This window comes from Grus americana, chromosome 5 (genome assembly GCF_028858705.1).
Source record: "Grus americana isolate bGruAme1 chromosome 5, bGruAme1.mat, whole genome shotgun sequence".
Taxonomy (NCBI): Eukaryota; Metazoa; Chordata; class Aves; order Gruiformes; family Gruidae; genus Grus; species Grus americana.
The window spans coordinates 69,159,434-69,173,298 of record NC_072856.1 but is presented as its reverse complement, the minus strand read 5'-3'; the positions used below and the strand labels follow the sequence as shown (position 1 = coordinate 69,173,298).

Sequence of the window (13,865 nt, the reverse complement as noted above, 5' to 3'; positions counted from 1 at the left end):
CAGCAACGACTCTCTTTTTTTTTTTTTTGGCTGCAATTTTTGGCAGGAAAAAGATTCTGCATTCAGAATGTTTTCTAGTTCATTTCATTAACATGGACTACCTCAGTTATTAAAGTCAACTACTGGGGGGGGGAAAAGCCTGTGAAATCTATTTGTTGCAAACCAGATTTTAGCAATGAGATCAAGAAAAGCGGGTAATTACTATTGTGTTACATATTCCTACTCCATAGTAGGAATAATGAGACATTTATTATCAGTCAAAGTAACAGCCAAGGTTCTACCTCATCAAAGACAGAGATGTTTCAATCACTGAAATACGTGTAATAGATACCTTAAACTTTTTGCCAATTGGGAATAGCATGATTCACCAACGTGCAATGCGTAATCTTTAAGAAAAAAGAGCTCCTTCCTCCGTATTTGGCACTTGCTGTTTGATTAGAGTAGCTGGATGGATTCAGTTTCGTTAACATAACACCCTCCTGTTTCTCCTTGTAGTTTCCCACCAGCTATTTTTTCACCACTCTGGATGCCTTGAAGTCCTAAATAAAGGCCAAAGTCCTTTTATAGAAGCAATAACTGTTCTGACAGTAAAAGAGGGCTTGTCTGGGTAAATCAGAGACTAGTGTCTTCTTGGGAGAATGCACCACATGCCATATATTCAGGTTCCTGTCCTTTAATCAAAGCCATCAGCCCCTGATCTAGGGTCTGCTTGGATATCCTCGTGGTGAGAAGCGCTCCGCACGTGCATTTCTTTTTCCTGTGAGCCAAGGAAAGCCATAGTTTGACTATATCAAAGTAAAACTAATTATCAAAGAGAGCCTCCTTACCTGTACTGCTGGAGATGTTGACATCAATGCTGATATCTGATATGCCACCTCCCTTCAGAGACGCAACACACGTATATGTCCCAAAGTCAGTGAATTTCAAGTCAATGATGTCCAGGTTTGTGGTGCCAGGTGAGACATCAGGGTCAGTCTGTGTGATGACCATCCTTTCAGAGCTTCGCAAGGGACGTCCATTTTTAAACCAGCTGAACGTAAGCTCTTCAGAAGGGATGGCTTCCACCTGGCAGGAGATTTTCACCTCTCGCCCAATCTGGATGTTGTCGTCTTTGTGATATGGGTCAGGGGTGATCCAAAAACGTCCTTTTTTTAAGGCTGAAATACACACACCAAAAAAGTTTACAATAATAAAGTACCAATTTTTCATATTCAGACTAGTGCTCATGCTTCACTGTATGCCTGCATATGATTTTAATAGGGCCTGTAGCGATAGAGCAAGGGTTAATGGTTTTAAACTAAAAGAGGGGAGATTCAGACTAGATACACAGAAGAAATTTGTTACGCTGAGGGTGGTGAAACACTGGAGCAGGTTGCCCAGAGAGGTGGTGGATGCCCCATCCCTGGAAACACTCAAGGTCAGGTTGGATGGGGCTTTGGGCAACCTGATCTGGTTGAAGATGTCCCTGCTCATGGCAGGGGATTGGTCTAGATGGCCTTTAAAGGTCCCTTCAACCCAAACCAGTCTGGGATTCTATGATGCTCGGGAAGTCACTGAAGCTTCCAATGCACACATTTAGCACATGGTTAATTTTTTGTAGGATCAAATCTTAATCAAATATCATCACAGAGTATACATTGCTAAAATACTTGTCACTTCCAAAGTGAAAAATAGGAAGTCACGGCACTTAAATCAGGCTGAGCTGCTGACAACTGAAGAGTAACCAAAATAATTCATGAATCTTCAGTGTTTGTTATCCGTCTCTGGAGGTATTTACAAGCCCTTCCTCACCCCCATGCTATCAGAGTACTGAGAGCAGAGAAAATAGAGATATCAACCTAACATCAGTAATACAACCAGGAGTGTCATCTCCAATCTATCTGGAAACGAACACAGGCATGCAAAATAGCTTTGTGCCAGCTGGTTAAATGAGAAGAGGTAAGCACATGCCCGAGGCTACAGCCTGCCCTGGTTTACACACCCCGTGGCAGCCCGGAGGGCTCCCTCCGTCCCCGCGGCTGCCCGGAGGCGGGCTGCCGTACCCGGGAATGGCACAGCAGCTTGTGCAGGTGGGGAAATTGCTGCCAGTCCTAAAAAGTAAGGGGGATGAAAGTACATCTTTAGGCTGCAGCAATGGTCAATGGCCAAAGGATGCTCTTCCGAGATGTAACCATGCAGGAGAGCCTGTCATGAGCACCGTGGTTGCACTTCCCTGCCTGGGTCTTGTCAGACGAGGAAAACCCATCCCGTTCCCGCAAAAGCAACCTCAGGCTGAAGGTCGCACACGTAACCGAGAGAAGAACATCATCGCTCAGAGAGGCATGGTGTATCCCAAGGATCTCTGTCTGCATCCAAAACTATTCAAGCCTGTGATACAAATTCAACTCGTTCTCTAACCCACAGCAAAGCAGAGGTAAGGCAGTCTCAGTGTTTCAGATGGGAACCCCAAGGCAGAAGAGTTTTTTGAGGCCATCTCAAAGGCAGGCTCAGCGCTAAGGAGTGCCCTACACCTGCGCAAGGGCACAGCCCCTCTGGAAAATACCATTCCTCACATCTTCCTGGTGAGACCAGCATCTTTCACTAGCATTCCCTCATCAATTTACTGCAGAGGAGCAAAATAATCCTGCAACTCACTTATCTGATTTTTTTTCTTGTCACTCTTTAAATAAGCATAAAACTATCCAGAAACTATCATCATTTACATCAATAAAGTGATTGCTCTGAAGCAGTGTTGGTATGATACTTATTTTTGGAAGAGTGCTTCAGAATCAGCCATTAAGTCTTTCAAATACACATATATTTTGATGTACTGAATATAAAATGCTACTTACACAATCCCAAGATCCCTCTCCCCCTATATATGTGTGCTTAAGTATGTATGTATCTTTGTGTATGCTATCTCCAACTGGAAAGTCCCACAATGAAAATACCAGTTAGAAATGTTACAAGCAAATACCCAGGTTGAACGCAAGCACTGGAAAACAAATATTTAAAATTCACCATTTCTTGTCATCACTACTGAAAAGTTTCCCAAGTTGCCCTGCCTTCCCCTCCCGCTGCCCCCCATCCACGCACGGTGCCCCACGTGCGCAGCGCTGGAGTAAGGGACCCGTTTGCAGCACTCTCCCGCCCCCGTGTATTTCCACGCTTACAGCCAACGAAGCGTGACGTTGTTAAAAACGGCAAAGGCTATGAACTGAAAGTTTCCCTGGATCCCATATTTCGGTTAAATCGTAGTTTTCATTTGCTGCGTACAGAAAGTGTAACGACATCGAATGGCAGCAGATGTATAAAGCACCAAGCATGCTAAGAGAGCACGGTGCATCAGCTCCTTACATCTCTCCGAGCAGTGAAAATGCTAATCCGGCCTCAATTTTGTCAGCTCAGTAGCTCCTTGAACAAAACAACTCTTTGGAGCTTGGAAATGCCATGCTGAATTAGCACTTTCACAACTTCGAAAAGAACTAACATTTAATTAATAATTAGGGGGTTTTTTTCAATGTGGGCAAAGAAGCATAAAATCTGGCTACTTGTGGACACCCCCTCACAGGTGGTGTGCGAAAGCTCTCCCATTGGGGAAGCCAGCCCTTTAATCAGAGAATGAAAAAACAATTGTTACATTTGCTGTGCTGATCAGGTACGGCATGAAAGGCGTTTGTCTGGGTGCTGCTATTTAGTTGTAACTGTGCATTAAGAATCCAAATGACTGATGTGTTTTTAAGAATTTATTTCATTTATTTCAGAAGGTTTCATGAGTTTTATCAATATTACATTGGCAATGAAATGCACTAGTCTTTACTGAGCAGCTCTCCTTCCCTTTTAAAAGCCGCAGCCAGCTCCCCAGGAAGCAGAATGAACACGGCTTTGATTCCAGAGGATGAACCATACATCGTATGACAGCTGGAAAATGCCACAGCAAGTAACTTTGAAACAGGAGCTGAACTTTTTTGTTTGAAAATGGAAGAACAAACAATGCTTACACATGCAAAAACCAGGAAATATATTATGCAAATAATTTCCAGACAGGGAAAAAGAAAAAAAATAACTCAACAGGCGTGATGAGCAGCACCTTTCAACCAGAATTAGTTGCTAATAACCTCAATAAACTATTTTTATTTCTGAATTTTTCTCCTTTGCTTCAAGTACTCATATAGACCGTTTCAGCAGTTTCTCAATCCTATTACGGAACAACAAGGTCTAACAGAAAAGTCACGTTAACTTTCATCTGTCCTTTGTTATGGCTAGTGCTACAACGCTGTCTGAAAGCTACGAAAAAGGGTACAGAACCTCAAATTTTGGGCAATAAGTCACTTCATGGGCCAGGAAGGGCTCCACTCTCTGGCTCACGGACTGAATTACAAAAACAACTAAATTTTGTGGCTGTTACTTGGTTTGGTTTTATGCAGGCTGGGTGTGAGGTACAAGAAATAACTGGGCTGGATCATCCACTGTCCTGATCTCCTATAGCAAACTCTAACCACCAAGGAACTGTGCAGAGCATACACCTGAGCTGAGTATTCTTCTGTACATCCAAACACCAGGAGTTCAGAGGAGGGCTGTGTCTAAGTGCACTACATGGAAAAAGTTAAGGGAGTTTCCAGAAAGTCTCTTTGCTCTATTTCCTTTCCTCCTCCCTTCCCCCAAACGAAACCTCTTAAAGTCTCTTAAGCCATAGAATCACAGAATGATGGAATGGTTGGGTCAGAAGGGACCTCACAGCCCATCCAGTTCCAACCCCCTGCCATGGGCAGGGACACCCTCCACTAGCCCAGGTTGCCCAAAGCCCCATCCAACCTGGCCTTCAACACTGCCAGGGAGCCAGGGGCAGCCACAGCTTCTCTGGGCAACCTGTGCCAGGGCCTCAGCACCCTCACAGGGAAGGATTTCTGCCTCACATCTCATCTCCATCTCCCCTCCTGCAGCTTCAGGCCATTCCCCTTGGCCTGTCACTCCCTGCCCTTGGCGCCAGCCCCTCTCCAGCTTTCCTGGAGCCCCTGCAGGGACTGGAAGGGGCTCTTGGGTCTCCCCGGAGCCTTCTCTTCTCCAGGCTGAACCAGCCCAACTCTCTCAGCCTGTCTCCATAGCAGAGGTGCTCCAGCCCTCGCATCATCTCCGTGGCCTCCTCTGGACTCTCTCCAACAGCTCCATGTCCTTCTTGTCCTGGGGACCCCCAAGCTGGATGCAGCACTGCAGTGGGGATTCTCCCCAGAGCGGAGCAGAGGGGCAGAATCCCCTCCCTCGACCTGCTGGTGATGAAGCCCAGGACACAGCTGGCCATGTGAACATACACACCATATTATCAGTAACAGTCATGAAATCCCCACATCAAACTATCCAACAACTCTTTAACTACAACCCGAGGTTGAAAGTCAACATGCTGTTTTTATAAACCCATTCTCTAAGACTCAACAAACTGCACAGCTATCAGCATTTTCTTCTGTCACCAACAAAATCAGCAGAAAATTTTACTTTAAATACAATGTCTTTTCAGAATTAAGATAATTAAACAACCCATATTTGTAAATCTCTAATCTCACTTGGCACCCGAATAAACAGTGATCTCTGCGATCAACCTATGTATCTCAGAATTTCTAATGTGCCACCAAAGCACATGAAAATCACGATCCATACCTGAAAGATGTCCCCAAGAAGCCAACCACAGGTGCCCAAAGACATCTGATAGCTGCAGACATGTGGAGCTGGAGGGCAGTGGGAGTAGCATGGGGCCATGATGGACAGACATGCTTCCCTCTGATCTGGGACCCAGGACTATGGCCAGAACTGTCCCAGATGTAATAGTGCCGAGTTGCTCAACATCTGGCTCAGAAGCTGCCCAAAAAGGAGAATGCCTCTCACAGGAAATCCCTGCTCCACCGTTCATTTTCAAGGATGGAAAGCACTGGAAATTGCAGTACTGCCACCACCCCTAAGTAGCAACACACCTCCCTTCCCCAGAACCTGGAAAGGGCAGTAGCAGCTATGGTGCTACAGCATCTCAGGAGCTAGAGCTCTTTGTAGGAAGGGGAAATTGATCCTGGATCTCCCACTCCAGCCTGACGAGACTCCAGATCACTTCACATTCTGGAAACTTCCTTACCTACCAGGTCAGAAACCCTTCCGAGCAGATGAACCGCTCTCAGTTACGCTGCGATGGAGGACTGTGTTAAGTCAGTTTAGGGCACTCTTGGCTGGCAGAGACAGGAATGCCTGGGATGACCCTGCTTGTCTTTGAAAGAAAAGGTATGACAGCACTGAAGGGCCCCATTAAGCTAGTCTCAGACCCAGAACTAACAGGGTTGCCCTTGGCAAAACGACATGGGGTCAGCAGACCTCTCCAGAGTGACTGTGCCTTCAGCAGTCCTGGGAATACAAAGCTGCTCCTTGCAGGCAACAAGGTGTAGAGTCTTCGAGTCACATATGCTGGATGTGGTCTCCAAAAACACTGCAGATCTGACTGATTTACACCGCGTGTCATATACTGACCTCCTGGGAACACCTGAGTTGAGGCTGGTACAAATCCACCAGGTAATGAAAAAGTGATTTCTGTATGTATTCTGCACACAGGTTTCCATGGATGGCCAAGTCTCATAAAACAGTGGTTTGGATTATCCTCATGTGTAGGTTCTCGGACCATAGGCATCCTCCTATAATGTCAAGTCTATTGAAACATGCAATGGATTCTGACTCTGGCTTTTCACTGTATTATCAGTTAGGGTTGAGGCATCATTGGAAGGTTTCCACGGGGTTAGATATAGCAAATAAAAGAGACACAGGGTTAACCAGCAAAACGTGGGAGATGGTGCTGCAGACATGCTAACCAAAGCTGTGTCCCAGTAGAGATTTCAGAACATTATCAACACACAGGGCTACAAAACAGCAGCAAATGTGCAAGTAAGTCTGTAACTGCACTTTGAGACTCAAGAAAGTGCCAGTCTTTCTCCAAAGAGGCCCCAAAGAACTATGATGTGATCAAATAAACAAAGATGAAACAATTTTCATCCTCCAACTCCTCATAAAACTGTCTTTGCCCTCCCTCATTAATTACATTTCAAAGCAATAAAATGCATTTCAGTATCTCAACTAAGGTCTATTTGCATTCATCAGGTTAAGTCGTATCTTCCCACCCCCCACCCCGATCAACCTAAAATGCTCCTTTAATGCATCGAAATGTTCCTATCTCGCAAATGCACATTTCATGACATATGAACGGCATCAAACACCATAAGTGAATACATTAGCTGCTGCACTATTCGCAGGCTTTGACATAATAACTATTGGCCACTGGCTGCTTCCTAAGCTGATGCAGGACACTGGGGAATGCTCAGCTTTGTGTTTGCTGATGTTTGTGTCTGTGCGCAGCCTGCGGCAACAGCACTATTAAGTAGCAGAACTGTGCAAATTACTGATTTTAATCTTGACTGAGCAGCTGGATGCCACATGAGGTCTAGCCTCTGTGCACTCACCAGAAGTGGCTTCGACTAATTTTGATTGTTACCCTTCACATTTTGTCAAGGCTCGTGAGCGATTCTGTTTTAACCTGTTCCCAGTGACCAAGATGAGGACGTTACCTGATAATCTGCCAAGCAGATGTAAAGACCTGCATGTGTCTTGGAGCACCACGAGTACATTTTGGAGGTTTGGCGAACTCAGCATGCACCACACCACTTCTTTCTGAGCACCCAGCACTGACATTTTGTCAAGTAAGTGCCAATACCTTCACCTCCAGATCCAGCTCACTTCCAGGATCCTCCAAAACTGCTGGGGGTTCTGTGCTTCCACTGCATCCCCTGGGACAAGCAAGGCAGCAACCCGTTCCTAGTGCTCAGATGCTACTGACCCCTTGATGTCTCCTTCTCATACGCGTGAAAAAGAGTTTGCGCTACTTGGAAAGTTTCTTGACTTTTTTTAAGGCCAATGGCCTGCAGAGAAACAGCGAGGAAAAGACCAAAGATCTGATCCAAAGTTCACCACAGTGAATGATGGTCCTTCCATGACTTCCGTGTGCTTTGGCTTAAGCCCTTTGCTTTGGCTTCTGTTTCACATCAAAGGATAAGAAGACAGAGAAAGCACCGTGGGAACAGCCTGCTTGGAAAGTGAGCTGCAAAACTCAGCTTCGTTCTCTAGGAACTCCAGTCTGCTAATCCAGACGTAGGCTGCTTGCTTTGAAAGACTGAGAAGCAACTCTCCATGTTACTGCTGTGATCTTTGCAACAAAGGTGATTACTGGGATGACTCACTGGTTCTTGAGAGAAAGATATGAGGCAGGCAGCTGGTAAAGAAAGTCAACTCTTACCACCAGCTTTTGCTTCAATCACACGGGGTCCCTCATCTCCTTAGAGCCTTACAGATGGGAAAAGCAATCCTGCTTTCACACAACTGCAATTCAAAAGATTCACAGCCTTACAACAAAGATTTTAGATAGTCCCTAAAAGATTTGTAAAGTATAGTCATAAACTGAAACCTTTTTCCTAATCTGTCAAGACATCTTGAGAAGCCAACTTTCCCCATCGCATGCTGTTGCTCATACTTGCAGTCATTGCTGGTTCCCAGATTTTGTAGAGGAAAATAAAAACTCAACTTCCTTCCCCTCCAGGAGCAATGCATTGATTTCGCTTGCAGCTGTGGAGGTGTCAGACGCAGCTCACCTGTGCCTCTCCAGGTTTAAGGCACCAGCTTTGTAATATAGAATTTCAGCAACAAATAAATACAGCGGTTGGTTAAATACACAAACTCAACATACAGAATGGATGTATTTAATATACGTGGTGTAAGCACCTGGATCCGGTTCGGTGGATTCCATGACTAACACATCATCTTTATTAAATCTTAAGTATCCCATCACTGAGAAATAAGGCAAAAAGAAAATTACTTGGTTCACTGTCATTAAAGGCATGCAAAAATGTACAGTAGTACATCAAGTGATGTTTTACTGCAGGAATTCTGAATTATTTATGTTCCCCTGAAATAATCTGTTTCAAACCTCAAACAGCAGAGAGAAAGGCACATTTCACCTTACGTCATTACCCCTGATGCATCATTTCTGATATCTGAGCTTTGCTGTATTACGAGACACGTAACTAATTGCAAAGCAATCACAAACTTGGACTAATATGCAGATCTTCTCTGTTAAGTGAAAAAAGATCTGTGTTTAAGTTGGGGGATCACGGACCACCATCTGACCAGGGGTCTGTAACACTGGTTTCCTATGAGGTAAGGTCCATCCTACCACACTCACCTGCAACGCAGGCAAACGACGAAACAAATATTAATACCTCTCGATGCTTTCACACACTAGTTTTTCAGAGCTATCATCCAACGTCTACACAACTGCCCTGGGTTTCAGATTTGTTTGTCTGAATGATTAAATGAACGAATGTCTGGAACAAAGGAATCTGCTCCAGTACCACACCTTGGGAACGGCAGTGCAGTCCATATTGTCTGCTTTATTTATCGTTATGTGAAAGCCTAGCATAAATGGATCTTTGTACTAAATAAAAAGTCATTCCCACTGAAGAAAGACTTGTGGAAATCTTTCTCCGATGTTCCTTCATTAACGTGCCTACCTCTATCAAATCAATAGAAGCAAAAAAAAGTTCCTATCATAAACTCCAAAGAAACACAAAGTCTTTGTTTATTCTGGCTGTGGGCAACAAAGCTGCATTGTCTTCAGTATTCTACAGGATATTGCCTTAAACTATATTATCAAATAGCTAAGCTGAGTAGAGACAATTTAACAACTGTCCAAAACATCTTTTTCACTGGTGAATATCACAAAGCAGTCCATTAAACTTCATTCTGTTACATTAAAATACGTTTTGACATTATTTTATGTATAAGGAACACCAAAAACTCAAATTTGCTTTTGCCAACCAACAAAACATTTCAAAGGAAAATAACAAAATCATTCAGTATTACAGTCTTCTAGCCTAATCCTAAAACAGAAGAGTAAAACCATACTCCACGTAACAAAGTTTGCAGATATCAGTTCTCCATAATGAAACTTTATCTGGGTTGTGACATCTGTACAGGCCGCACATCAATTCTGGACACAGATGAGCCTATTCTGAAGTGTCCGGTAGATAATCACTTCTGTTCCTCTCTGACGAATGGCTGTCGTCCATCATACTCAGCACTGGTACGGACATGCAACCACGTATGGAAAATTTCAATAACAAACAGGAGACCACATTTACAACCTGAAGGCTTTTTAAGGCCACGCTACTCTGCTGTGAACATCACAGCCACATCGACAACTGATGCAAAGTAATGTCTCAGCTTAGCCTCAAGGCCAAACGTACCCAAGATCTGGCCTGGGCATGTGCTTCATGCCATACTTCAATGAAGCAACCTGTAGCCAGGGCAGGGGTAGAAAACTTTGCTCTAGTGAAACTGGACCTCATGATGGTGGTTTTGAGTTTGGAGCATGGTGTGACTCTTGGACAATAAAGAATAGGTAATGGGATGCAGTTGTTGAAATGGTAAGTTTGTTGGACAAAACCTCTGTGTCCAGCTGATGCTTTAAGAAGTCCATTTTCCAAACAGTAAGGGAAATAAGATGAACGGATTTGGAGGGATAATATAAACGCAGGGGGTAGGGGTGGTGTACAACGTATGTCCAAATTCAGTGTTACTTAAAGAAGATGAATTTAAGAAAGGCTAAAATACATGGTTAAAGGCTCATGTGACTAATTAAAATAATGGATAGAGAAAAGAAAAGCTGCAGTTCACAGTTCCATCTGTAGTTTCTCGTTGTCACTGTGCACTGGGCACTTCTAATTAGGCAGCACGCTGGTTGCAAATTGAGCTGCTTAAGTAGCAGCCTTGGGTGCCTCAGCTCTTCCCTCTGGATATGCCAAGGTCTCTGCAAGTCGTTGGTTCCTCCTTCCACTGGTCGCCTTTGATTTTTTGTGATATTCTAACACCCAGCTATTATAATCACAATGTTTTGTGGGTTTTTTTAATCAAAGAGTGATTGCAAGGCAACAGACACCTCTTTCCAACCGGCTTTTGCTTTTTGTTTCCGACCAACCTTGAAATCCTGCACCACAGACCATAAGAAGCCATCTCCTCCCTGGGGTGTTTAAACTGGGTCTCAAACAATAAGTCATGGTAGCTGTGGCCTGGCAGGGTCTGCAAGATCCACCTCACAGACCAAATCAGTATACACTTCAACGTCTTTCAGTAAGAACAGTCACCCTCCCTGGTCATTCCTGAAACCAAACAAAGCAATAAACTCCCTAGAAAACCAAAATTGTGGGAATCTGCCAATGTGCGCTTTGTCTTCCAGCCAGTTCATAGGACCTAGAAACTCCAAGAGTGACCACCTTGTGTCCAGTCACGGGCTTCACCTTTTCCTCTGGCAGCAATACCAAACTGGATGAAAACAAAATGGATGGGATAGATCCCTCACCATCTTCTGCATGGCACCATCCCACAGCATTTTTTTAATTAAATACTCAAAGTCTTGCCAGCTTGCCCGCACAGCAGCTGCATCCGTTTTGTACTCTGTTACTCAGGTTCATTCTTGGCTGACGGGGGACCACCAGGTCTGCCGAGGTGGGCATCGTACCGTTGTTTTATTTCTCCTCTAGCAGGGAAAGCTCTCTGACCTTACGGCTCATCTCTACAACCCCGTAACTGCTTGGTCCACTGCTGAGGTACGGAAACTTTCTTATTCTGAAAGGAGCTATGCACATTTTGCTCAGAATTAAAAAGTCCGTCTAACATAAAAAAAAATCACCCATAAGCTCTGCACACAGCTAGCTTCACCTGCATTAGCAGCAAATAACAGTATTCGACGTTTTCACATACAAGAACTCTCTCCAGCAGAAAATACACCTGCCGAGCGAGCAGGCAGGGTGCACCTTGTTTGGGTCGTAAGGAGAACATTAAAAAATAGCATAATTACATAAACATTCACAGAGCTTTTAGGGAGAATGCACCAACATCGACCATTCTTCTCAAAATTCAAATTTCTTAAATAGGTTATTTAGGACTCTGCAAGATAATTTTGACAAAATTATGCTGCCTGCATGTTCCCTTTAGTCACCTTTCTATCCGAAGACAGACCTGAAGTACGGTCTTGCTAAAAAAAGACACATATTCTCAGCATTTTACCAACAGTTCATTTTGCTTCTGTCAACATGGTTTTAGCTTAAAGTTTGTTAAAACCTTAACTTCCAGTAGCTATCAGAACAATTAAGTTGTCAAGCATCTTCTACTAGAGCATCTCCAAACTTTTTAATATCAAGTAATTATTTGGCACTTACAAGACCAGATGCATTCACATCTTCAATTTAAATGCAAATGCTGTGGAGAGATTTCAGGTTTTGTCTCTATTTTTATAAATGCTTCTAATTTTTAAAAGAAAAGGATTTATTATTCTGGAGATGCCGTGCGGCAGGTGTCTGTTTTTACGTGTGCTCTAGCTAATTAGCTCCTATTTCTCTCACTGCTTTTCCTTTGAAGGAAGGGGAGGTGTATACTTCTCTGTAATGAAGAAGATTTCAGATTACAAGTTACTCAGTATATGATCCATTAAATAGTTGAAGCCGAGATCAAAGTATGTGAAACACAGCATGGTTTCTCTTTTAACTGCTTTTAGAAGTAAATATTCAAGAGAAATAAGCATCATCAGAAGAGATCATCAGAATATTCAGGTGGAAAGGGAGCTCAGGAGGTTTCTCGACCAATCTCCTGCTCGAAGCAGGGCCAGATGTGAGCTCAGACCATGTCGCCCAGGGCTCGAAAACCTCCAGGGATGGAGACTGCAAACTCTTCTGGCTGGGGTTCCCGGCTTGTGAAACCAGGAGCTGCCCCAGTGGTGCCACACTGATGTTGGGACGGAAGCTGCAGTCTCCTACCCAAGGAGCCCCGTCTGCCTGCTGGAAGGCTGCTTTCATCCCTCATTTTGAGCAGACGCAGATAATGATTCGAATGCATCAGGGTGGGTACATGAGGGTGAAACAGCAAAAAATGAGTGAAGGCTGATCAACAAGCAGTGGAGACAAATCGGCAGCTGGCATTTAGTACGTTTTGAAACCCCAAGCAGAAGAAAGGGGAAAAACCCCAAAACATTTCCTATGCCACAAACCCCCCCGCTGTTACAGCTTGCCGAGCCAGTGTCCAGCCTGCACTCCCGGCCGGACCCGCGGGCTGGGGCTGCCCGTCCCCCTGACTGCCCATCTCACAGGCAAACGGGAACTTCACGAGCCTCGGCACCAGCCAGACAAGAATTGGGATATAAATTACACAATTCAGAGAAGCTGACACAATCCCCAGTGGGCTGTGCACTTGCCAAACAAATTATAAATCCTCTGAACATTACAGCTGGGTGTTTTCCAGGGCCAATGCCTTTATAAGGTTTAATTCTTGTGCCAAAGCTGTCAAAAAAAAAAAAAAAAAAAAGCCTTGCTGAGTTTTCCTGGATGCCCAAATGTAATATATTGGAGGTCTTCACTCTTCTCTTTGCCCACACACTGCAAATGATACTCAGCACACAGTACTTGCCTTTCTTCCAAAAAACCTAGAGCCACCCCCCGTTCCCAAGGCTCCCCCACCGGACTGTCCCCATCCCCTGCCGCTTGTGTGGCTCAAGAGCTTTATTCCACCGAAGGGCTTCGTTACAGCCTGGATTTGTTCCAACATGGGATGCCTTTCCCTTCAACACTTACTTCTTACTCCACAGTTCAATGCCACAAAAATGAATCTGGAGCTTATAAAAAATACCCGAAATTAATTCTTAGAGTGGGCCGAGACCTACCAATCTCATTCACAATTGCTTGATGCAATACAAGTAAGTACATTAAACCACATTTCAAGGTCATCAAAGTGTCTTGGTAACATCAAAACAAAACACTGTATGC

At 44.2% G+C, this 13,865-nt stretch overlaps 1 protein-coding gene across 1 annotated transcript in view; it reads right to left on the bottom strand.

Moving 5' to 3' along the window:
- MDGA2 (MAM domain containing glycosylphosphatidylinositol anchor 2) overlaps nt 1–13,865 on the bottom strand; it is a 391,532-nt gene that overhangs the window by 145,886 nt on the left and 231,781 nt on the right. The window contains exon 8 of the mRNA XM_054827962.1: nt 828–1,157. Within this exon, the coding sequence (XP_054683937.1) occupies nt 828–1,157 (330 nt within the window). The remainder of the gene's footprint in view (nt 1–827; nt 1,158–13,865) is intronic.